At 42.2% G+C, this 26203-nt stretch overlaps 2 protein-coding genes across 2 annotated transcripts in view; one reads left to right on the forward strand and one right to left on the reverse strand.

Moving 5' to 3' along the window:
* LOC310735819 (unconventional myosin-Va) overlaps nt 1–15049 on the forward strand; it is a 30594-nt gene extending 15545 nt beyond the window's left edge. The window contains exons 17-34 of the mRNA XM_083558991.1: nt 283–600; nt 1222–1378; nt 1523–1762; nt 2455–2664; nt 4236–4329; nt 4616–4770; nt 4901–5077; nt 5895–5977; nt 8269–8386; nt 8499–8613; nt 8762–8869; nt 8992–9143; nt 10487–10579; nt 11250–11379; nt 11607–11907; nt 12204–12378; nt 12465–12545; nt 12632–15049. Coding sequence (XP_083415117.1) covers nt 283–600; nt 1222–1378; nt 1523–1762; nt 2455–2664; nt 4236–4329; nt 4616–4770; nt 4901–5077; nt 5895–5977; nt 8269–8386; nt 8499–8613; nt 8762–8869; nt 8992–9143; nt 10487–10579; nt 11250–11379; nt 11607–11907; nt 12204–12378; nt 12465–12545; nt 12632–12793 — 2869 coding nt within the window. The 3' untranslated portion in view covers nt 12794–15049. The remainder of the gene's footprint in view (nt 1–282; nt 601–1221; nt 1379–1522; nt 1763–2454; nt 2665–4235; nt 4330–4615; nt 4771–4900; nt 5078–5894; nt 5978–8268; nt 8387–8498; nt 8614–8761; nt 8870–8991; nt 9144–10486; nt 10580–11249; nt 11380–11606; nt 11908–12203; nt 12379–12464; nt 12546–12631) is intronic.
* Nucleotides 15050–16507: 1458 nt separating this feature from the next.
* Nucleotides 16508–26203, reverse strand: part of unc13a (unc-13 homolog A (C. elegans)) — a 60826-nt gene continuing 51130 nt past the window's right edge. Inside the window, exons 41-43 of the mRNA XM_083559499.1 lie at nt 20991–21083; nt 20743–20902; nt 16508–17541 (exon numbers count right to left, since the gene is read on the reverse strand). Coding sequence (XP_083415625.1) covers nt 17250–17541; nt 20743–20902; nt 20991–21083 — 545 coding nt within the window. The 3' untranslated portion in view covers nt 16508–17249. The remainder of the gene's footprint in view (nt 17542–20742; nt 20903–20990; nt 21084–26203) is intronic.

Genomic DNA, 26203 nt, shown 5'->3' on the forward strand with positions numbered 1-26203 from the left:
CATCCAATCTCTTATTTCTTCAACACACTCAGTTATGCGAGCTAATTGAGCTGTATCGCCTGGTTTGGATGAAATATATAGCTGGGTATCATCAGCATAACAATGGAAGCTAATTCCATGCCTTCTAATAATATTTCCTAATGGAAGCATGTATATTGTAAAAAGCAGGGGTCCCAGAACTGACCCTTGTGGCACACCCTTGTGATAAAGAACCACATATGTTTGGAAAGTCCTGTGTTCCAATACGTTTGGCTTTTCTTTAATCGCGTTTTCTTCCTCCAGGTGGACATATGAGGACTTCTTCAGTCGTTATAGAGTTCTCCTTCATAGATTGTCGGTTGGTGATTTGCGAGAATCCTGCCGAAAAGAAATCCCTGCCCTCATCCCCGACCCTGAGCAGTACTGTTTTGGCAAGACAAAAATATTTTTCCGGGCAGGTCAGGTGGCCTTGCTGGAGAAGCTGAGAGCCAAGAGGCTGCGGGCAGCAGGGGTAAAGATCCAGAGCTGGGTGAGAAGATGGATCCAGCGCCGGCGGTACCTGCAGCTACGTCAGGCTGCTTTGATTTTGCAGAGACACACTCGAGGAACCCTGGCCCGCAGGTGAATCCAAAACTGGTTCATTTCATCACTGAAAAGAGACAGTGAGGTCTCAGGCATACGAGCAGCTCGTGTCATGTTTAAATTAAGATATAATCATATTTAGTGATTATTTTTAAAAAGTCTCATGTTGAACTGGTGAAAATGAGCAGCTATTCTACAAACAGTTCTATAAAAAACTTTCTCCAAAACGTTCTCTCAGCTGTTTGCCAAACATTTTTTCAAACAGTTCTCCTAAACCATCTTAAACAATTCCCTAAACCATTCTTTAAACAGTTTTCTAAAATGTTCTCCAAACCATCCTTTAAAAAGTTCTTCAAACTGTTATCCAAACTGTTTCCCAAAATGTTCTCCAAACTGTTCTCCAAACAGTTCTCTAAAACCTTCTGTAAACCATCCTTCAAAAGGTTCTCCAAATAGTTCTCCAAACAACTATCCAAACAGTTCTTTAAAACATTCTCCAAACCACTTTCCAAACAGTTCTTTAAACAGTTCTTCAAACTGCTCTCCAAACCGTTCTTCAAACCCTTCCTCAAACCGTTCTCCAACTGTTTTCCAAACTGTTCTCTTACTCCTGTCTTTTGCTTTTGTGTTAATTATTACTGTGATGTTCTCTGATTTTAGGTTGGCTTGGACGCTGAGGTACACACGAGCTGCACTGGTCATTCAGAAGACGTACCGTATGGTAGCAGCGAGGCAGAACTTCCTGACTGCCAGAAAGGCTGCAGTAACGATCCAGGCGTTTGTCAGAGGCATGCAGGCTCGGCGTACATACAGACTGGTAATGAACGTCCTAAGAACCTGAATTTACTGCCATTAAATCAGACAGATGTGAATCTACAGTATCTATGAGACCATGACGTGCTGCACGTGTGTATATTTGCATGAGAAATGAGAAGTGATGTGTCTGTAACTGTGGCTGTAGATGCTGATGGAAAGAGCAGCAGTTTGCCTGCAGGCGTGGGTCCGATGCTGGCTCGCTCGGCGTCGGTTCAGGCACGTTCGGGCTGCGGTGGTGCTGATGCAGTGCTCTGTGCGCAGGAGAAATGCATGTAAGGAGTTGCGGAAGCTGAGAGCTGAGGCTCGGTCTGTGGAGAGGTACAGAGAACTCAACAAAGGCATGGAGGTCAAACTCATGCAGCTTCAGCTACGTGCTGACCAACAGGTAAGGGAGAAAGATTTTATGGTTTTGAAATAAAGATCTAGTGTGTGTGCTAAAAGGAGCAAATGAGTTGGTAACAGCATTCGTTTACATTATTATTGATTTTAACAATTAGTTGTTGCTGCTCTGATCCTGTGCCAATGCACCCGTGAACATCTCTATGAAGATATGGATTACATGGGTTGGAGTGGAGGATCTCCTGCTATAGAGCTCTGACCCTCAACACTATTGAACATGTATAAATGTGAATGCTGACTGCACCTCAGGCCCCCTCACTTCCCCTACATCAGTACCTGACATTACTAAAACCCTAATGGCTAAATCAATCTCCACAAATCTCCACCAACATCTAGTAGTACATCTTTAGAGAAGATTGGAGCTTATTATAAGAGGAAATGGGAGCTAAATTGGAATGGCATGTTTAAAAACCACACAACCATAATAGGCTCAAGTGTCCCATTATTTATATTTATATATATATATATATATATATATATATATATATATATATATATATATATATATATATATATATATACACACTGTTTATAGTAAAAGAATTGCCTGTGGTACCCATCATATTGTCTCAAAGGGTGCCAATAATTTTAGAGCAGACAGTTTTTTGTTTACCAATGGGATCATTGTGCACCTGTGATTATGTGTTTGTGTGTGTGTGTGTGTGTGTTGTGTCTCAGGCGAGAGAAAGTGCATCTCTGCGTGAAACTCTCAATGCTGAACGCACGTCACACATGTCAGAAGTGGATCAGCTGCACTTGACCCTGCTCAAAGTGCAGAAGCAGCTCGAGGAGCAGAGCCAAGCTGTTCCAACTCTCACTGCAAAACAGGAAGAGGAGAAAAGGAGAGCTGAGGAGATAGCAGCTCAGGAGATTCACCAGCTCACACAGGTCTGTGTCTCCACTACATCTCACTGCATCTCACTACATTTCACTGACTGCATCTCACTACATCTCTCTACACCTCACTGCATCTCACTGCATCTCACTACATCTCACTACACCTCATTGCAACTCACTGCACTTGACTGCATCTCACTACACCTCACTGCATCTCACTACACCAAACTACACCTCACTACACCACAGTACACCTCACTGCATCTCACTACACCAAACTACACCTCACTACACCACAGTACACCTCACTGCATCTCACTACATCTCGCTGCATCTAACTACACCTCACTACACCTTACTATAGTGCACTACAACACAATACATCTCACTACACCTCACTACATCTAACTACACATCGTAACACCATACTACACCTCACTACACCACACTACAGCTCACTACACCACACTACAGCTCACTACACCACACTACACCACACTACAGCTCACTACACCACACTACAGCTCACTACAGCTCACTACACCACACTACAGCTCACTACACCACACTACAGCTCACTACACCACACTACAGCTCACTACACCACACTACAGCTCACTACAGCTCACTACACCACACTACAGCTCACTACACCACACTACAGCTCACTACACCACACTACAGCTCACTACAGCTCACTACACCACACTACAGCTCACTACAGCTCACTACACCACACTACAGCTCACTACACCACACTACAGCTCACTACAGCTCACTACACCACACTACACCACACTACAGCTCACTACACCACACTACAGCTCACTACACCACACTACAGCTCACTACACCACACTACAGCTCACTACAGCTCACTACACCACACTACACCTCACTACACCACACTACAGCTCACTACACCACACTACAGCTCACTACAGCTCACTACACCACACTACACCTCACTACACCACACTACAGCTCACTACACCACACTACAGCTCACTACACCTCACTACAGCTCACTACACCACACTACACCTCACTACACCACACTACAGCTCACTACACCACACTACAGCTCACTACACCTCACTACACCACACTACAGCTCACTACACCACACTACAGCTCACTACAGCTCACTACACCACACTACAGCTCACTACACCACACTACACCACACTACAGCTCACTACACCACACTACAGCTCACTACACCTCACTACACCACACTACAGCTCACTACACCACACTACAGCTCACTACAGCTCACTACACCACACTACAGCTCACTACACCACACTACACCACACTACAGCTCACTACACCACACTACAGCTCACTACACCACACTACAGCTCACTACACCACACTACAGCTCACTACACCACACTACAGCTCACTACAGCTCACTACACCACACTACAGCTCACTACACCACACGACAGCTCACTACACCACACTACAGCTCACTACACCACACGACAGCTCACTACACCACACTACACCTTACCACATCTTACTACAACACCCTATGAACTTCTCTTCACGTGTGGAATGTTTCTTTGAGAACATTAGAAGCATCTCTTCTACTGATTTTCTTTTTTTCTCTGCAGGTGATAGAAGCCTTGAAAGTGGAAAGGGACTGTTTGGAGAAGGAACGAGATGATCTGATCACACGTTTAAAGGAGTTGGAGAAAATTCAAGAAGGTAAAATTTTGTAATATACACATCAGCACTTTCTTTCTTTCTTTCTTTCTTTCTTTCTTTCTTTCTTTCTTTCTTTCTTTCTTTCTTTCTTTCTTTCTTTCTTTCTTTCTTTCTTTCTTTTAATGGAAAGGTCTTGTGTCCCAATAATTTTGACCATACACTGTACCTCTAACAAAGACTCATGTTCTCAACACAGTAAATAAAATACAGCATCCTTAATGGTGTGTGTGTGTGTGTGTGTGTGTGTGTGTGTGTGTGTGTGTGTGTGTGTGTGTGTGTGTGTTAGAGAGCATGCAGCAGTCGGTTGCTCAGGCAGGAGCTGCAGTTCAGGCCGAGCTGGAGGAGGAGCGGAGAAGATATCAGGGCTTGCTGAGGGAATTCACTCGATTAGAGCAGAGATATGACAACCTGAGGGATATGAGCATGCTCCCTCCAGCTGAGGTACTGCTGCTTCTACTAAGAGACAGGACGAGAAAGAAAGTGCATTGTACATAAGAACATTCTGGTACATTCTGGGTGAAAAGCTCAGATCATATAAGATTCAGACTCTCCATTGTTCTTTGTATGATAGCAGCGATGGTTTGGAACCAGAAGAACCGATTCCACTCAGAGCTTTTCTCTGGACCCTACTTCTCCCATCTCTCCATCCTTCGACAACTTCCCTGATTTTTCTTCTTCTGACGAGAGCAGGAGGATCAGCGTCTCCTCAATGTTTGACCTGAAGCCTGGCAGCACAGAGGCACCTTTGGTGAGACGAATCTCAGATCATTGATCTCAGAATTATACATCATACATACATCAAATAGATTGTAGTTTAAATTAAATTTGTTGAATTATCGTATTATGAGGAACACCTACCAAATAGGGTTGTAGCATTACTGACTGTGGAGAACATCTGTTATAATGTTGAGGAAAAAACTCCCTGAGACAACACTAGGAAGAAACCTTGAGAGGAACTAGACTCCAACGTGAACCACATCCTTATCGGGGTGACCCTGAAAGTCCATTCATTAGAGCTCCATCTTGTTAAGGTCATCAACTGATGGAGACTTGACTGTAATAGTGTTCATGGTGATTGTAGTCCACTGTAGCAGAAATGTTTATATTAATAACAGTCCAAAAATCATCATGGTTCCAATGTTTCTATCATCCATATTCATCTCAAATATCTTCAGGATGTTTATGGGGAACTGTCCTCAGTATCAATGGTTGTCATCCAAAAGTAGAGGATGGATCAGAGAGGTTCAGAGAGAAGAAAATGGTATGATCATTGGCAGAGATCCTACTTGAGTAAAAGAATAGATCTTTTCCTCCAAAACGTTAGAAATTCAAATAAACCGATTCCAATAAGGCTTGGGTAAAAGCGTGCGAGCATCTGTTTATGTGTAGCTTATACGTTTAGCTCAGAGACATCGTGAGAAACATGGATTAGATCAGATGGATGTTACACTCAGTGATTGTATCTCCTTCAAGGTGCACCTGTATACTGGGCGTATCTGAAAAACTGGCAGATGTTTAGATTGATTATCCAGCACATGAATATTGTACTGTCTCGGGTTTTGTAGAATCTTTTAGATGATCTGGGAGAGTCAAAAGACACAGGAGCAACTCTGCAAGGAGATGACCTTCACCTCCACGTGGCCAACAAGTCAGTTTCATTCACCAAATCTATTTGTTAATCTTGTTTCTTCTTTTTCTACTTCTTCTTTCAGCTTCCCCCATTAGGGGGCGCCACAGCGGATCATCCGTCTCCACACTACTCTGTCCTCTGCATCTGACTCTTTCAAACCAACTACCTGCATGTCTTTCTTTACCACATCCATAAACCTCCTCCTTGGTCTTCCTCTTTTCCTCCTTTCTGGTGGCTCCATCCTCAGCATTCTCCTACTGATATACCCCATGCCCCTCCTCTGCACATGTCCAAACCATCTCAATCACACCTCCCTCACCTTGTCTCCAAAATGTCCTACATGCGCTGTCCCTCTAATAAACTTATTTCTAATCCTGTCCATCGTCATCACTCCCAACGAAAACCTCAACATCTTCAGCTCTGCTACCTCCAGCTCCACCTCCTGTCTTTTACTTAAAAGACAGGGCTCATAGCCGATCCTTGATGCAGTCCAACCTCCACAGTGAACCAGTCTGTCGTTCCTACTGCACACTTCACTGCTGTCACACCATGTCCTGCACCACCCTCACATACTTCTCTGACACACCAGACTTCCTTATACAATACCACAGCTTCTCTCTCCACCCTGTCGTACGCTTTCTCTAAATCCACTCCAACTCCTCCTCTATACTTCAACATTCTCAAAGCAAATAATGCGTCTGTGGTGCTCTTCCTCGGCATGAAACCATACTGTTGCTCACAGATGGTCACCTCTTCTCTCAGCCTGGCTTCCACTACTCTTTCCCATAACTTCATGGTGTGACTGATCAACTTTTTTCCCCTGTAGTTACTGCAGGTCTGCACATCTCCCTTATTCTTAAAGATCAGTACCAGCACACTCCTTCTCCATTCCTCAGGCGGCATCTCACCTTCCAAAATCTTGTTGAACAATCTTGTTAAAAACTCCACTGCATCTCTCCTAATCATCTCCATGCTTCTGCCGATATGTCATTGGGTCCTACCAACTTTCCACTCTTCATCCACTTAATTGCTGCACTCACTTCCTCCTTACTAATCCTATCCACTTCCTGCTTCACATCTCCACACCATCCAACCTTCTCTCTCTCTCTTATTTTCCTCGTTCATCAGCTGCTCAAAATACTCCCTCCATCTTCTCAACACACTCTCTTTACTAGTCAACACATTTCTATCTCCATCCTTTATTGCTCTAACTTGCAGTACATCCTTCCCAGCTCGGTTCCTCTGCCTGGCCAATCGCTACAAATCCTTTTCTCCTTCCTTAGTGTCCAACTTCTCCTACAGCTCCTCATATGCCTTTTCCTTGGCTTTCGCCACATCCCTCTTTACCTGCTGCTGCATCTCCTTGTACTCCTGCCTACTTTTCTCATCACTCTGTCGATCCCAATTCTGTTTCTCCAACCTCTTTCTCCTTATGCTCTCCTGCATTTCCTCATTCCTTCCTCATGCCCAGTCATCCAGCAACAAGCTCCTGTCTGACCTCTTCCCTGAACCTCACTCTACACTCTTCCTCCTTCAGTTTCCACCATCTTTTTCTTCTTTCAGTCCTCACTCTCCTCCTCTTCTTCTTCACCTCCAAAACCATCCTACAAACCACCATCTGATGCTGTCTAGCTACACTGTCCCCTGCCAACACCTTACAGTCTCCAATCTCCTTCAGGTTCCATCTCCTACATAGAACATAGTCCACCTGTGTGCACCTTCCTTCACTCTTATATGTCAATTTGCTAATCTTGTTTAATGTTGAATGTAAAATATTTATTGCTACCAATTGTTAAATGTGTGATTTTGCTTTTCTGATCCAAAAAAAGACTTTTTGTGTTTGTCAAAAGTTGACAAAAGTTTGAGGACACCTGACCAATAGACTGGTATGTACTTTTTGAACTTCTAATTTCACATTTAGTATCTATTTGTACTTCCAGTCTTCTGGGAAGATGTTCCTCTAGATTTTTGTGGTTATTCATTCAGCCATAAGGGTGTTAGTAAAGTCAGGTCCTGATGTAGGTGTGGTGAGGAGGCCTGAGGTAAATCTTCCACTCCAACCCATGTAAAGCAGATCTCTTTACGGCTTTGTGAACAGGAGCATTGTCATGCTGAAACAGGTTTGGGTTCTCCTAGTTCAAATTAGGACCACGTATGGCTTTGAAGAACCCCAGTCAGGTGTCCCCAATATTTGCATTATGTGTCTTGTGTGTGTGTGTGTGTGTGTGTGTGTGTGTGTGTGTGTGTGTGTGTGTGTGTGTGTGTGAGTGTGTGTGTGATATGTGATAGCAATGTTATGTGTTTTACAGGTTTATGGAGAGGCAGCTGCTGGCTCAAAGCCCTGCGTGGGAGCAGGAGAAACTTGTTCTCACTCAGCAACTCCAGGAAGCCCACACTAAAGACAATTCAGTTAGCAAAGATCTGAAGGTGATCATCTGCATAAGTTCACTCACAGCTTCCCATCTCCAGCATTTTTCTGCAACGAAACTGGTTCATCTATAAATAAAAACCCCAGTGCTTTGACTCTGTGTGTGTTCAGGAGGAAATGGAGAAGCTGGATCTACGGGAACGGGAGAGCCGCAGTCTAAATACGGCACTACAGGAGATAAAACATGCAGTGAGAGACAAACTACTGTCTGCAGGCCTGTCGAAATGTACTAAAAACACACACACACACACACACACACACACACACACACACACACACACACACACACACACAAATACTCACACAAATACTCACATGCACACATACATACACACTTACCTACATACATTCACAAATACCTGGTGTCTCCTCAGATCAGACCATGTCTCAGAATACAACACAACGCTCTAACCTGCCACTGACTGGCCTTCTGGAGTGTCGGAAGAGAGATGAGAGCAGACTGATAAAAAACCTCATTACAGGTACACACACACACACACACACACACACACACACACACACACACACACACACACACACACACACACACAATGCAGTACGATAGCTATAATATTTCCATTCTCTCATTACTGAATGTCTGCAGACGTGCGAGCAGACGTGGCTCTCTCCCTGACGCCCGGGTTGCCTGCACAGCTCGTCTTCCTGTGCATGCGTCAGGCGGACATCTGCAGGGACGAAGCTCGAGTTCGAAGCCTCTGTGTGGCCACAGTGACCGGAATCAAAGCAGCGCTAAAAGTAAAACTTGATCACAAACACGCGAAACGGAAAAATTGTTTCATTGCTATGAAAAGTTCTGCACTTCAGTCTTCATCAGCAAACAGCTGATAGCAGGATCTCAGCAATGATGGAGCTGTGATGAAAGAAATGGGAGAAGGAGGAGCTCAGTGATTAAAGTGTTGGACATCTGTTTAGAAGGTTGTGAGTTCAAATCCCAGCATCACTGGGACATGCTGCTACTGCTGGGCCCTTGGGCAAGGCCCTTAACTCTCAAGTTGCATGGAAGTGATAATTTTAGGCTTTGATAATAAGAGCATCTGCCAAATGCAGTTCATGTAAATAATGATGATGATGAGGCTCATTTTTGATTCTGGTTCCTCTTAAGGTTCCTTTTCCAGGTTTTCCACCTTTTTGAGTTCCTTTTTTTTTTTTTACTTTTTGAGTTCCTTTTTAAGTTTGGTTCTCAATGTAAATTTTTGAGTATGGTTCCTTTTTGAGTCTGGTTTTTAAAATTCAATTTTTTCGTTTTTGAGTACTTCTTTCCTCTTTGAGTTTTTTCATTGACTATACATCAAGTCTCGGTCAGTAAACAGCTGATAACCTCAGTAACGATGGATCTATGATGAAAGAAATGCAATATGGGGTAGTTTAGTAGGTAAAGTGTTGGACTTTTTATTGGAAGGTTGTGAGTTCAAATCTCAGCACCACCAAGCTGCCATTGCTAGGCATTTGGGGAAGTCCTCAAGTGCTCAAGATTCATAAATGAGGTAATTGTAAGTCGCTCTGGATGAAGGCATCTGCCAAAGTCTAAATGTAAAGAATATCTAATAATAATCAGGGTTTCTTTTTGATGCTTGTTCCTCTGAAGGTTCCTTTTTGAGTCTGGTCCCTTTTTGAGTTACTTTTAAGTCTGGTTCCTCTCAAGGTTTCTTTTTAAGTTTGGTTCCTGTCAAGTATTCTACTCAAATTTATATTTTTAATTTATTAGCTCGGTGGTCTGCATTACTGATCCGAAGGTTTGGGGTTCATGCCCCAGTATCACCAAGCTGCCACATTTCGGGCCCCTGATCAAGGCCCTTAACCACCTGTGCTCTAGGGGTGCTGTATCATAGATGACCCTGCACTCTGACCCCAGCTTCCTAACATCACTGGGATATGTGAAGAAAGATGTAATGTACATGTAACAAGTATAAAGCCCCTTTTCTTTCTTTCTTTCTTTCTTTCTTTCTTTCTTTCTTTCTTTCTTTCTTGAACATCATGATCATGAAGAGTATCAGCATTTGGGTTTCTTGCATCTGATTGAAATGTCTGTTTAAATTCTTCACATGAGGTCATAGGATTTTGTTTGTTTCCCGCTTTAGAAGCACAGCAGCGATTTGGACATGACGGCTCTGTGGCTGAAGAACGCTTACCTGCTCAAAGACCTGCTCACCCAGCATTCGTCCACCACACAGGTCCCAGCTGCTCTTTTCCTCCGTGTGCTGATTAATTGAGTGATCAGCAGTAATATCAGTGATACAGTGCATGACTGAGAAACACTCTTCTCAACAAACACTTCTGCAACATCATTTCTATCTTTAGTGCAGACCAAAAAACAAACAAGCGTCTAAGGGCTGAGAAGGAAATAATCTTTTCACTCCAAAAATACCGATTTAATGATAAAATTATACAGTGTAGAGCTCTTATAATAAGCTTCACTATTCAGAGAAGATGTTCCACAAGATTTTCTGGAGATTTGTGGCGATTCATTCAGGCTCAAGGGTGTATATGGACCTATAGCAGGAGATCTTCTACTTTAAGCCCTTTAAAGCAGATCTTATTGGAGCTAGCTTTGTTCACAGGGGCATTGTCATGATGGAACAGGTTTGGGTCTGCTAGTTCTAGTTCTAAGACAATTTCATCCAAACTGCTGATACAAATCTGATATAAATTGTGTTTGAAGAACCACTTATGGCTGGAAGAGTGAGGTGTCCCAATACTTTTGTAAAAAGTTTTATCAGTTATAAATTCAGTGCAGATGAAACATTTACGCTTCTTTACTAATCATTAATAATCACTATAGTGGTAGGGATGTGGAGATCTTTGATCTATTAAAACGTGTTAAATGTGTCTGTGGTTGAACAGGAGACAGGGAGAAAATTGCTCCCTCTGCAGGTGGAGCTGAAGGAGGAGGAACGAGTGCTTGGGAATGTGTGTATTCAGGCCTACCAGCAGCTCCTCTCCATCTCTGAGAGCCACCTGCAACCCATCATTGGTACGGTTCCTGCAATGTTCTCCTCACAGGTTTTCCAATAGAATTTAGGGGGAAATTTATCAATGAAAGAGTTCCCAACATGAGACATGAACATGCACAGCGTTTATTGCTAGAGGGAAAAGTTCTCTCCTTGATAGAAAAACCGTCTGATTATTACAAACCTTTGACTCTTTGACTGATTTGACTTCTGTATCCGTCATGATTCGCTTTTTTCTGCATTGCTCCAGTTCCAGCCATGTTGGAGAGTGATACTATCCCAGGCCTGTCTGGAGCCATGGTAAAGCTGGTCACCTCTCGTAACCGGGCAGGCTCTGATCCTCGGCGTGCAGGATCTCCGGATGAGACCAGCATGGCGACTCTTCTGAGGGAACTTGGAGCTCTGCACGCTGCACTGGTGCGCCAGAAGCTTCCTCCTGCCCTGTTTGAACAGGCTTTCCGCCAACTCACACACCTGCTCGTTGCCTGCACGCTGAACAGCCTGGTCCTCCGCAGAGACATGTGCTGCTGGAACCGTGGCCTGGTGATCCGGTCAGCAATGTCGCCTAGTACTGAATCTTTAGCAAATAAAAACACCTGATTCCATATTACTTTAGAACTTCTTACATCTCAGACATGAATATTGTAAATCTAGAACATATGAGTGAACACTTAAAGCTCTTGATACATGAAGTTCTCTCAAGGTTCCTCTCAAGGTTTCTTCATCATATTGTCTTTGGAAGTTTTCTCCCTCACCGTGCTCATTAGGGACAAATTAATTTAGATAATTTTTTTTTACGGATATAAAACCGTGTCGTTTTATAATAAATTTTTTTTTCTTTCCTCAGCTATAATGTGAGTTTACTTGAGGAGTGGCTGAGGAGTCGCGGGTTGCAGGCAGGGGGCGCTGCAGCCACACTAGAGCCTCTGATCCAGGCAGCACAGCTCCTCCAAATGAGCAAGAAAACCGAGGCTGATGGACAGTCCATAGTTCATACCTGCAATGCCCTGTCCAGCCAGCAGGTGGAGCACCGTGGTGAATTATAGTGCCGCTTTATTGAGAGTAAGGTGAAGGTGATGTTTGTTAACATCATGATCCTGTTTTGCAGGTTGTGAAGATTTTATCTCAGTACACTCCACAGAGCGACGCTGAAGAGAGAGTCACGCTCAAATTCATTCGCATCATTCAGGTACAAACGCAGAAAATATTAAAGCACGTTTTTAAAAGATTTAGAAGATGCTGTTGCATTAACTTCGTGTCTACGGGGTTTACCAGGGGCTGCTGAAGGAACGTCCAGATGGAAACCAAACAGCACTTCTGCTGGATGTTCGGAGGGTTTTCCCCGTCACCTTTCCATTCACAGCGTCTCCACCAATCATCTCCGAACAGCTGCTGATCCCGGAAGCTCTCAAGATCAACTTCTTGCGCAGAGTCTGAGGGAGGATCTGTGAGGACCTGCAGCACACCAAGTGCACTTTAATGAACCCCCGTAAAGAAAAACAAGATGACTTCCATATTTGTGTTTACATTTGAGAAATATTTTGTGGTAATTTGAATAGTTTCGGGGCTTTGATGGTTTATGAGACATGTTCATGTTCCTTTTGTTTCTATGCAAAAAAATGTGAGTGAACGAGTGGAAAAAAGTTCTGTGGAGTCCAAAATGGGACATTTTTTGTCTCTAACAGAAGAACGTGTGTAAGATGATAAACAGGAGAGAAGATGTGATCAGACTCCCTCACAGACACACATGGAGGTGGAAGTTTAATGGTTTGGGGTTGTTTTGGAGCAGGGAAGATTACGGAATGCGAAATGAATCCTGAACTAACACAGCTCCCATTCCGTACTTCAACACCATGCAGTTCCGTCTGGACTGCGGCTCATTGGAAACGACTTCACTGTAGCAAGATGATAAGTACGTCTGAAGCATACGTCTGAGTTCTGTAAGTGTTATTTAGAGAGCAGACGGTCGTCTGGAGTGATATCTATCATTGAGCGACCTGCCCAGACACCGCACTTAAATCCTACTGAAGTGCTCTGAGATGAACTGCATCACGAAAGAAAGAAAGAAAGAAAGAAAGAAAGAAAGAAATCACCATATATCAAAAGAAAGAAAGAAAGACATCACAATATATCAAAAGAAAGAAAGTAAGAAAGAAATCATAAGATCTCACAAGAAAGAAAGAAAGAAAGAAAAAGAAATCACAATACATCAAAAGAAAGAAAGAAAGAAAGAAAGAAAGAAAGAAAGAAAGAAAGAAGAAAAGAAAGAAATCACAATACATCAAAAGAAAGAAAAAGAAAGAAAGAAAGAAGAAAAGAAAGAAAGAAAGAAAGAAGAAAAGAAAGAGATCACAATATATACAAAGAAAGAAAAAAGAAAGAAATCATAAGATCTCACAAGAAAGAAAGAAAGAAAGAAAGAAAGAAAGAAGGAAAGAAAGAAAGTAAGAAAGTAAGAAATCTCCATCTAGTGAAGAACAAATTTGGAGAGTTTTGGAGAAATGAACTGTCCAGATGTTGAGTGTGTAATGCTGCTGTTCTCTAAAGGAGGATTTTTCAATGCAAATTATGTTCTGGACTTTTCTAGATTTGGTCAAAGGAAATCTTCATAGCTTTTTCTTTTTTTTTTTTTTTTTTTGCATAGAAACAAAAGGAACAAGTAAAACATGTACTGATTAAATTATTACCTTTATAATAATTGTTAATAATTTCTAATCTTGGAATTTACTACTAATAATAACGAAAGACACCATTTTTTATAGCCATTTATTTAATATATTTATGACCATTTATTAAGTAGAAACACAGCAAAAAAAAAAATGCTATTAGTTTCACTTTCATCCCCGATAAGAACAATAATAGTTAGAAAAACAGAAATTATAAACATCTGTTGTATAAAAAAAGTCTCTCATGCTTCAGTACTCTATCACTACACATATTTATATATTCACAAGCCTTCCAAAAATAGAAAATAATACCAAATATTCTAAATAAATAACAAAAATTACCACGGTCTTCAAAATCACATAAAAAAAAACAAACATGCTGGCACGAGAGAGATCTTATCCCAACATGCACTGCTTCCTATCTAAGGATCTGGAGTCTGGGGGGGGGAATTGGGGGGGGGCAGACATCATTGCACTGTATGTATGTGAGTGAGTGAGTGAGTGAGTGAGTGAGTGTAAGTGTGTGTGTGTGTGTGTGAGCATAAAATCAGGATCTCTCTGTGCTTTGTTTGTGCTCTCACAAGTTTATGCCTCTTCTCGGTTCTTATCGATAGTCACATCTCAGGCTCAGCTTCCGAGCCTCTCAGAGCGTCTGGGCAGCGTTCGGCGGTCCTGCGGTCTGTTTCCGAGCTTCACACAGTCTCGATAAGAAACGTTCGGGTGTATAATTGTGGCTGTAAAGTATTATACACTATTTTGGATGAAAAACACCCAGTGACATCATCATTACTGGTTTCCTAGACCATTTGAAATGAGACAGCATTCGTCATTTTGGTTTCAGATAATATTCGAAATAGCAGAAGTTTTCATCCAGAGACAAAATGTGAGGTTGAGTTTTTTTTTTTTTTTTTTTTTTGAATCTTCAGCTCACTTCACATGACATCCCTTTTAACGTGACGACGAAACGCATCAGTGTGGATACACATCTTTATTCAAAACGTGGCCTATTTAATCTAAAACGTGAGCGAATGCATTTTCAAAAGTATTGGGACACGACTTTTCCAGCAATATGTTCTACAAACTGTTTGCATTTATGGCTCTTATCCAGAGCAACTTGTTTTAATCTCATTCACACCACCGAGCAGTTGAGGTTTACGAGCCTTGCTCATAGGCCCAGCAGTGGCAGCTTGACCTTCTGAGCAGAAATACAACGTCTTAACCACTGAGTTACCCTTTTTTGCACAAGGTTGGAGGTAGAGATCTGCACTCCCGCTGGAAATGACGTGAGCTCCAAAAGATCTTCCCAGAAGAGTAGAGATTATTAGAAGAGCGAACAGGGACTAAATATGGATTGAGATGTTAAAAAAAAAAAACAGAAGGAAACTCAGGTGTCCAAAAACTTTGGCTATGTAGTGTAGCTGTGTTTATGCACTGTATACACCATGTATGTAATAGTTATTTTTATTTTTGTGCGTAAATATGATCCATTAGTATGCAGGTGTTTTATTTAATTAGGGTTTTTTTTTATGATAAATGATCCAGGCATTAATAAAAACACATCATGTGATGAACCCAGCGAACACCAATAATCGGTGAGATCTTTAGCTCAGCTAGAAGATAAATCACACACACACACACACACACACACACACACACACACACACACACACACACACACACACACACACACACACAAAAAGCTATAACCAGTCATTATCTCCACCCTACGCTGTGCTATAAAACCCTGTGGAACACCAGTGGGGTGGAAAAGCTGTGTTCCTGTCACTGACTGCTCAATGTCTGGAAATGAAGGGGTGTTCTCGCGTGACAGGGAACGTATTAAATCCTCCAGCACGAAGTACACGTTCACGTTGTGCTTTTCCTGAACACTTAGATGGCTGGCAAGACAATTTGGGGGTGGTTTGGGTTGCTATGGCAACAGCGCCAGAATTGTTCTGAGATAAAGATGCTGTATCTCTTAAAAACGATTGGACGCCTCGTTATAAAATTAAATTGGCGAACGAGTCAGTACGTCGTCGTATAAGGTCCTTTTGCACCTGACCCACGTCGCCGTAATGCCTTATAAAATCTCGGTCATGCACTCACTTGATACACCACACATGCAAGGCACACATGCTCACACACAAATGAAATAAAACCCAAACAAGTGGACGTTAGAGAGGCATGGCAGTGTGTTGAACAGGAATACTTCACCCAAACATACCAACATTTCTGACATTCAATCAACTTTACCCCCCCCGTAGCCTTCATTTGCACTGTCGATCAAACATATACGACTCTAGAATTACGTAAATAAACCCATACAGCGCATCGTGAGCTTCCAAATTCCTATCGTTCCCAGTGGGATGTACAGAATCGGCAAAAAGAAATTTGTTCCTTTGCTCCGTGAGATGTATTTGGTCCTTGCACGGTTTTGCAAGCCATGTTTTCACTTCATAATACAACCATCGTCTTGTGCTTGATCGAGAAAAAGATTTGCATAATTTATTATTTTTTGTTTTAAAAAAAGCATTGGCCCCCATTAAAAGTGTCCCTTTCAAACGTAATGGAGAAACATCTCACTGAGAAGAAAGGAGAAATACCCTGATGCTCAGACACCCATGTGGAGGTGCAGGAATGATAAACAAGGCAGTTTTACACACCAAAGTCTCGTTCAAGACATCGTTCTCATAAACAGTAAGAAATAGGGCTCTGAGAGGCATCGATGGCACTACATTAGAGCAATCCTGCTTTCACTCGGGCGTATCTCTGCTCTGCTCTGTAATCATTTGATAAAAAAAAAGAAGAAGGATCCCTTTAGACATTTCCCGATATGACGGCAGACGTTTAGCTCTGATATATTATTGAAAGAATATTTGCAGTTTTTAAATATATTTATGTATGAATATCTAGATAAATATCTTTCAACCTTCAGGTTGTGCCATATAATATGTACTTTTGAAAATCAAGGACACCACACAAACATCAAGTATTCTACGGGTTCAGGAGTGTGTACCTGTATCTTCATATGTTCTGCACTGTGCTTGAAGCCTCAGGGCAGATTATGGCAAAGTCACTGTTTCGTAGGATTGGTTCAGTATTCTGATCTGCAGTGTGTGTGTGTGTGTGTGTGTGTGTGTGTGTGTGTGTTTGTTTTAGTGCAACACTCAACAGATAAAATTAGAGAGGTGGCCAGTTATCTTGCAAATCCCCATTTCCTTCTACCTTTAGCTCCCTCTGCCTTCCTCTGCAGAGCGCTGGTCGGATTTGAGTTTGACAAACTCTTTGGCCACATCGTCGTTGTTGCGCTGGGAGAGAATGCGCAAGACCGTCAGACCCGTCTCGTCCATGTGGATGCGTTTGGTAAGCGGGAGCCAGCAGGCCACGCTCCCGCGGGGCGCCACGTCCTTCAGCTGCAGCACGGCCATGCCTACGGTGCGGTCCTCTCGCGCGAAGCAGTAGTCCTTCACGCACACCTGCAGCTCATAACACTCCGGCCCCACCTCGTTACTCAGCGTACTAGTCACGGTTACAGATAAAGGCCTCAGGTTACTTCATTGCTAATTGATCCTGAACATCTAAATACACCAATGCATCTTAAATAACTATGAGGGGCATTCAAGTCAAACCGGGATAGGACACAATAGCCATTTAGTTCTGTGTATTTTTTTTTACCTGTAACTTTAAAAGTCTCGGTTTGACTTAAACTCTCCTTGTAGTTGCTAGCTAACAAACTAAACTAGCGCACAAGAAAATTGCATTGTTGCATTTTATGGTGAAGTACGAGGTGGCATCAAACATTTCTGTTCGTTTTGTAACACGCCAACAGATGGCAGCACAAGGCTGCATGCACAGTCACAGGAAGAACTGCCCTTCATAGGCCAGTGTGCCAAAAGATATTGTCCTGTGTACATTGGGAGCTGTGCAACTGGTGCTATTCTCCACCACCTGCGTTACCATGTCTGCTATTGTGACCACGTGCGCACCCTGTCACGGAGATCTCCTCACACGTGAGTTTCTCGTTGAAAACAACTTCCCACCCTGCTCACCTGATTGGGCTTCTGCCCTCTTCCCTAAAATAAAGATCCAGCTCGCTGTTTTGACTCTATTCCGGAGATCCAGCACGAAACCCAAATGGGCTATTTTAAAGGTGATAGTGTGTAAAAGCAGATAAATAAAGCAGTTTCTTGTAAACAAAGCCAGTCTCGAAACTTTCTGATACCACCTCGTATTATTGTGTAGGTTATGTAGGGAAAGGAAAGGGTGAGTGTGGTGGCAGGCGTTCATTCAGTTTTATAGAATGAAATAAATTTTGAATATAAATGTTAACATTATAAATGTATACATAGAGAATAAAGAGGTGATATGAGAAAAAAAATCCTTCAGAGGAACCAAACTCATAAGGTAACCTCATCCTCATCTTCAACACTAGAACATTGTTGAAGTTATCAGCTAATTCCGCCAGTGGTGTTGCACAGGTCAGATCACTCTTAGTGACTCTTAGGAGAAGGAAAGATTCTGGAGTGAATTAGATGAAGTGGTAGAAGGTGAACCTAGGAATGAAAGATTGGTGATTGGGGCAGACTTTAATGGGCATGTAGGTGAAGGGAACAGAGGTGATGAGGAGGTGATGGTAGGTATGGTTTTAAGGAGAGGAATGTGGAAGAGCAGATGGTGGTAGATTTTGCTAAAAGGATGGAAATGGCAGTGGTGAACACGTATTTAGAAGAAGAAGGATCAGAGGGTGACGTATAAGAGTGGAGGAAGGTGCACACAGGTGGACTATGTTCTATGTAGGAGATGCAACCTGAAGGAGATTGGAGACTGTGAGGTGTTGGCAGGGGACAGTGTAGCTGGACAGCAATCGGATATTGGTCTGTAGGATGGTTCGGAGGTGAAGTAGAAGAGGAGGAGAGTGAGGACTGAAAGAAGAATAAGATGGTGAAAACTGAAGGAGGAAGAGTGTAGAGTGAGGTTCAGGGAAGAGGTCAGACAGGAGCTCGGTGGTGGTGAAGAGGTGCTGGATGATTGGGCAACTACTGCAGAAGTGATGAGGGAGACAGTTAGAAAGGTTCTTGGTGTGACATCTGAAAATAGAAAGAAATACAAAGAGACGTGGTGGTGGAATGAGGAAGTGGAGGAGAGCATAAGGAGAAAGAGGTTGGAGAAACAGAATTGGGATCGACAGAGTGATGAGAAAAGTAGGCAGGAGTACAAGGAGATGCAGCAGCAGGTAAAGAGGGATGTGACGAAAGCCAAAGAAAAGGCATATGAGGAGCTGTAAGAGAAGTTGGACACTGAGGAAGGAGAAAAAGATTTGTGGCGATTGGCCAGGCAGAGGAACCGAGGAGGATGTGGTGCAAGTTAGAGCAATAAAGGATGGAGATGGAAATGTGTTGACTAGTGAGGAGAGTGTGTTGAGAAGATGGAGGGAGTATTTTGAGCAGCTGATGAACGAGGAAAATGAGAGAGAGAGAGAGAGAGAGAGAGAGAGAGAGAGAGAGAGAGAGAGAGAGAGAGAGAGAAGGTTGGGTGATGTGGAGATGTGATGCAGAAAGTGAATAGGATTAGTAAGGAGGAAGTGAGAGCAGCGATTGAGAGGATGAAGAGTGGAAAGTCGGTTGGACCAGATGACATACCAGTAGAAGCGTGGAGATGTTTAGGAGAGATGCAGTGGAGATTTTAACCAGGTTGTTTAACAATATTTTGGAAGGTGAGAAGATGCCTGAGGAATGGAGAAGGAGTGTGCTGGTACCGATCTTTAAGAATAAGGCAGATGTTCCGACCTGCAGTAACTACAGGGGAAAAAGGTTGATCAGTCACACCATGAAGGGGTGCGGTTGCAGGGAGAAGAGGTGGAGAAGGTGGAGGAGTTCAGGTATCTGGGGTCAACAGTGCAGAGTAATGGAGAGTGTGTTAGAGAAGTGGAGAAAAGAGTGCAGGCAGGGTGGAGTGGGTGGAGAAGAATGACAGCAGGAGTGATTTGTGATAGAAGAGTATCTGTGAGAGTGAAAGGGAAAGTTTATAGGACTGTGGTGAGACCTGAGATGTTGTATGGTTTAGAGACGGTGGCATTGAGTAAAAGACAGGAGGCGGAGCTGGAGTTAGCAGAGCTGAAGATGTTCGTTGGGAGTGACGACAATGGACAGGATTAGAAGTGAGTTTATTAGAGGGACATGTAAGACGTTTTGGAGACAAGGTGAGGGAGGTGAGATTGAGATGGTTTGGACATGTGCAGAGGAGGGACATGGGGTATATCAGTAGGAGAATGCTGAGGATGGAGCCACCAGGAAGGAGGAAAAGAGGAAGACCAAGGAGGAGGTTTATGAATGTGGTGAGGGAGAATATGCAGGACCCCTAACAGGAGCAGCCGAAAGAAGAAGAAGATCGTTGAGGTTATCAGCTGTTTACTAATAGAGATTTGAATTCAAAACTGTTTATGGTGATTGTAGCCCTAAACCATTGTAGAAGAACTGTTTTTATCAATTACAACCCAAATCCATCTTCAGTGAGTTTATCTGTCCACAGTAACCTAATGGATCTTCAGGCTGTTCATGTGGAACTATCCTCAGCAGCAGTGACTGACTATATAACTATGTTCAATCGGTTCCTCTTGAATTCCATCTATCACATGTGCATCATATTTGGTTGGAATGAAAGCCTGCAGTCACAACAACCCATGTTTGGAAAAGATTTATGAATTTAGGAGATTATACTCACAATGTGAATGTTTCGTTGTACTTAGGAGCCCAGCTGTTGTTCTTCGATTTAGTGGCATACTTCCTCTTCTTGTCGCTCAGGTGAGGGCCGATAATGTAGACCTCTACGAAGGGGCGGAATATTCCAGACGTCTGCCACCTCAGGTCGTTTGCAGCGACCACTACAAGAGAAATTCGTCTGCTTCGTAACATTTCAACAGTGAAGCGACAAATCCTTCAGGAAATCTCCCAAAAATGGTTTCTTCTGACCTTTCACTGTGACCTTGTGTTCGCCTGTGTTGGGATGAGTGAAGACCTCAACATGGATGGACACCTCTCCTACAGAATCGTCCACACCGGAGCCTGAGGATGAGCAGCAGAAAAAAGAGCTCACAAATCAGGTTCTCAACTCAGTAGCTCATGCTCATGATCCTCTGCATAACAGAGACTCTGACCCTGTTTTGTGTGAAGATAAATGGCCTCTACCACAAGAGGAACTGAGAAGGAACTTGGTTTTATTCTATATTTAAGTCAATCCATGCATAGGTCTAAACAATGATTGTTTAACAGTATAATGATGCACTATATGGGCAAATGTTTTTGGACACCTGACTATAAGATCTTTTAACTTCCCATTCCACATCTAGTCTTTTTTTTCCCTATAATGATCTCCACTTTTCTCGGAAGATGTTCCTCTTGATTTTGTGGAGATTCATTCCAACACAAGGGTGTTTGTAAAGTAAGGTACTAATGTAGGTGAGAAAGGTCACATTATTCCTGTGTAATAGGGTTGGAGCTCTTTAGCAGGAGATCTTCTACTAGAAAGCAGATCTTCATGGAGATTTGTGCACAGGGGCAGTCATGCTGGGACAGGTTTGGGCCTGCTAGTTTAAGTGAAGCACATCCAAGGACATCCGATATAATTGCATATCTCCAAATTTATGGTAAGAACTACATATGGCTGGAAAAGTCAGGTGTCCCAATACTTTGTTCACACAATGTAGCTGTAACACTAAAACAAAATATTATGATAAATAGAAAAAGGATAATTCACAGGATCTTGAAATCTTGAAATCCGTGTGTGTGATATGTATTACAGAGATTTTGGACAGACAGCAAGCACACAATGTGTAATAAATTCCTTCAACCCCTTAAATAACCTATTAGTTTCTCCAGAATTTGAATTCTTCACTCTTGTAGATATCTAACAGTGTATACAATTCAGATTTAAAGTGCTTGCTGTCTGTTTATCCATCAATACACTCGATAAAACAATTTCTCAAATATCCAGTCATGCAACTCCAATAACCATTAGAAGGCTGAAAGAACCATACAGGAGTGTGAGATCTGTGTCTGATCTCCACACATGCAGTGGATGTTGACTTGCTTTGTGGGTCTGTAGTTGAGGAGAAGGAGTGTGGAGGGTGGATTAACCTCTCCAAAGGTGGTAGAGAGAAAGAGCACTGCATAGAATTTCACAGTCAGGCAGAAACATGCTGAAAATGTATTGCTGTCCACATCATCTCCAGACTTCCAGGGACAGAACAATCGTCTCTGAGTGATCAGTCCTAGCATCCACTCACGGACATTCAGCTAAAGGGGTCGCACTGTGCTACAGAGTATGGACAAAGGTTTGTGGACACCGTTAGACCATAAGATTGGACCATTCTATTCCACATCTAGTTCCCATTTTCTGTTATCATTAGTTCCACTCTTCTGGGAAGATGTTGCTCAAGATTTTGTGGCGATTCATTCAGCTATAAGCATGCTAGTAAAGTCAGATACTGATATAGGTGAGTACAAGAGGAGAAGGCCTGGGGTGCAGTCAGCAATCACATTCATCCTGCTCAATAGGGTTGGAGCTCTAAAGCAGGAGATCTTCCACATCCTCCAACCATGTAAAGCAGAATGTCCTTTACAATTGTCTGAATCCGATTTGGTAGTCTCAACACTTTTGTCCATAAAGTGTATTTGGAAGACTGGACAAGATACCAATATGTTACAGTCCCACTGTGTGTATAGCATGTGCTACCCCTCTATCAGAATGTGTGTGTGTTTGTGTGTGTGTGTGTGTGTGTGTGTGTGTGTGTGTGTGTGTGTGTGTGTGTTAGTAAGGAGAGTCCTTGAGCTTGCCAAGCTTTTGCTCCATGCTCCTGATGTTGGGAAAGGTAGGTAGAGACAACATGCAAACACGTACTGGCTCATATGTCCAGCAGGGGGCAGTAAACCTGCTCACCTCTTTGTGCCCATGGATGTATAGGGATCCATACACTTACACATGCAGAAGTAAATAATGGCTGTCGTACACACTTGTACAAAAGCACACAAACACACACCTCATATCCTCAATGTTTCATCAAAATCAGGCTGATAACAGTACTTTCAGCATCTAGGTTTCTCTAAATGTGGTGTACTTATAGAGCCTCAACTAGCAGGGGGTTGATGGTGATGCCCACGTTTCACAGGATTCACCACAGCCCAGTTAGACAGCAAAGTTCAGTTCAGCAGGATCTCACTGATCCGTTCTGCGCTATGCAAAGCAAAGCTATAAATAGTTATTTAGGGTGCAGTGTTCTTTCACGATAATTACTCTGACTGCAGGAACCAGGAAATAAGTGCTGGTGTATCTGGGTTTCCAAATAGAAACTAGGGTGGGGGATGGCACCATCAGAACAAAGAATTTGACCTCAATCCTGGTCTGCTTTTTTTTTTTTTATAGCAATCATGTTGTAGAGATATATGAATTATACAGGTGCAATAGACCTCTTAAAGTAGATGTGGCAAGATTTTTTTGTTCCCATTACCCATGTGGAGAAACCTCTGAATTAAATGCAGACCATTTACATAATTTAAGATTCATGAAGACATTTGGTGAGACACCATCTACTGTTGTGTGGGCGTCATGGGAAAGACCGCTCGCATCAGCATAGCAGTTTATCTTCAAAAAAATAAATAAAAAAAACGCACAAAAAAAACAAACGAGTATCAGACTGAACAGAGATGAAGTTCTGCATGCTAACAGCCCCAAAACACTGCTGACATTAAGGTCTTGTCATGTGGAGGAAACACTACAGATTCGATTGAGCATGCTTTAAACCAGGGGTCCCTAAATATCTTTTCTGTGAGGGCCACATAATTATTCCTTTCTTCAATGCGGGTCTCTAACAGAAATCACATTAGCATGAGTGACTACCAGTATTATTGTGAAGATTTTATTATGATTTTAAATGTATTTATTTTGCCTCCTAATGCTGGATTAGTTTCTATTTTGTTCTGCACAGTACAGACAAATGAGTGTTACTTTTCAAGAGATATTTAACCTATTAAAAGACCATTATTACTATCATAATGAATTTTGTTTTCATTATATTCATTGCTATTGAAATAAAGAAATGTTCTTACTTATGCAAATGGTTGGTGGAGGAAACTAACAACCAATAGTGGATTTTGAATCATTAAACCTGCTAAAGAAAATAAATATGAATATATAAATAATAATTTATTAATAATGAATATAATATAGCGCTCTCCATGCAGCAGGCAGTCTCCCGTGCTAAAACAAACAGCACGTGGTGTCAGTAATTCACCTCTAGAGGCCGCTCTTCTAATAACAGTGGAAAGCAGGATTTTTTCAATAGCCAACAGTTCCAGCGATCAACTATCGGTTCATCAATCTCCATTAATAACTAAGGGACATTTTAATTTGAAAGCCGACCTTTTTTTAAAAAAAATCAAATACAGATATGATATAAGTAAAACATATATTTAAATCGTTTAGAGGAGTTTGTTTAGAGGGCTGTTGCAAATGTGCGGGTCATATGGGCCATAGCTTGGGACCCCTGCTCTATAGACTTATGTAACAACGTCATTTCGATGATAAAACTGAGTAAATCAGGAATTACAGAATTTGGGGGCAGATCTTTGGGGGTGGACATAATCACAGACATTCCATTGGATAAGCTGCATTTAAAAGACTAAAATAATTTCTCAAATATTGATCTAGGAGGTGAGACACGTCTGAAATGTAACTGAAATGTAAATGTAATGAATGAACATTCAGTGCTGAGGATGAGTATGGGTTCCTTTTTGAGTCATTCATTTATATAACATTATTTCTGCTTTATCTGTGTAAAACTGCTTTGAGACAATGTACATTGTAAAAAGTAATATTCAAATAAAATTTAATTGAAATTGAATTGAATTAAGTTTATTCCTAATGAGTGGTGACTGTGCTGAAGGAAAAACTCCCTGAGAAACCTTGAGACTCAAAAGGGAACCCCATCCTCATCCTCAAACAAACTGAAAGTCTATTCATTACTGTTCAGTGATTAAAATGCGGAACTGTCCCTGGTGCTGAAACATTGTAGCAGACTGTTGATATTAATTACAGTCCAAATCCATCTACAACATTCTTGAGTTGCTCAGTCACTTCTTGAATCTTGATGTTATTTATGTTGCTGATGTAATTATTGCTGTTATACTCAAATTGTGATATCAAATAAATACTAGCGAAGGCTCTGCTCACATGATCAAATGCTAACAATATTTACAAGGCACTCAGGTCTAAAAAGATTTTATAATCTGTCTTTAGTCGCTTAAATTTGCTTTCTGCCACTTGTGCACCCACACACACACCCACACCCATCCCACCCAACCACCCACACCCACACCAACCACACCCACACACACCAACCACACACACCCACACACACCCACACATTCTCTTAACAATGTGCACATTATCCTCACTTTCTCAATCATGAAAAACAGTTTGACTTGTGGGAACCAGCCAAATGACTCCACAAGTTCTATATTTTATATTTGTGGGGACATTTGGTTGCCACCATAAAATAAGAACATGCACGCATACTCTCTGTTCAGGGTTTTTTTCATCTGTAGTGCCTGTATGCATCTTCCAGCAATGTATGTGCACATACAGTAAGTCAGTGATCCTAAGACCTTATACATGCAATGTTAAGACTGCATTGGTGGGACATGAGTGGGCATGCAATTGGGCCATTTGTATGGGATGCACGTGATCTATCCGATCATCATCTGAAAGAAGCTTTCGTTTGGGCCACTGACGGGACCTTGGTGATGCAGGGTGTGAGCCCTTTGTAGACGTACCCTTTTCGGGGTACACATCCTCGCTATTGGTGAACCTTATCCCCTTCCCTCCATGAACTGGTGGAAAGACGAGGGTGGAGGACAGGATGGGAAAATACGGAGCATTAAAAACAGACAAGAGTTGAAGGATGTATGAGGAGAAAACATAGAAATTACGATAGAAAAGAGAACATGAAGGAGACAGAGAAATCAAATGCCGAGAAAGAGAAAGTAAGAAAGAAAAACAGACAAAGAGACAATAAACCAATAGTTCAATAAGCACTTCGGGCCTTGGTAGGGTTTTTGATATTTGATAAACTGCTTTTACTCAACACACACACACACACACACACACACACACACACACACACACACAC

Source organism: Silurus aristotelis (genome assembly GCF_946808225.1).
Source record: "Silurus aristotelis genome assembly, chromosome: 13".
Taxonomy (NCBI): Eukaryota; Metazoa; Chordata; class Actinopteri; order Siluriformes; family Siluridae; genus Silurus; species Silurus aristotelis.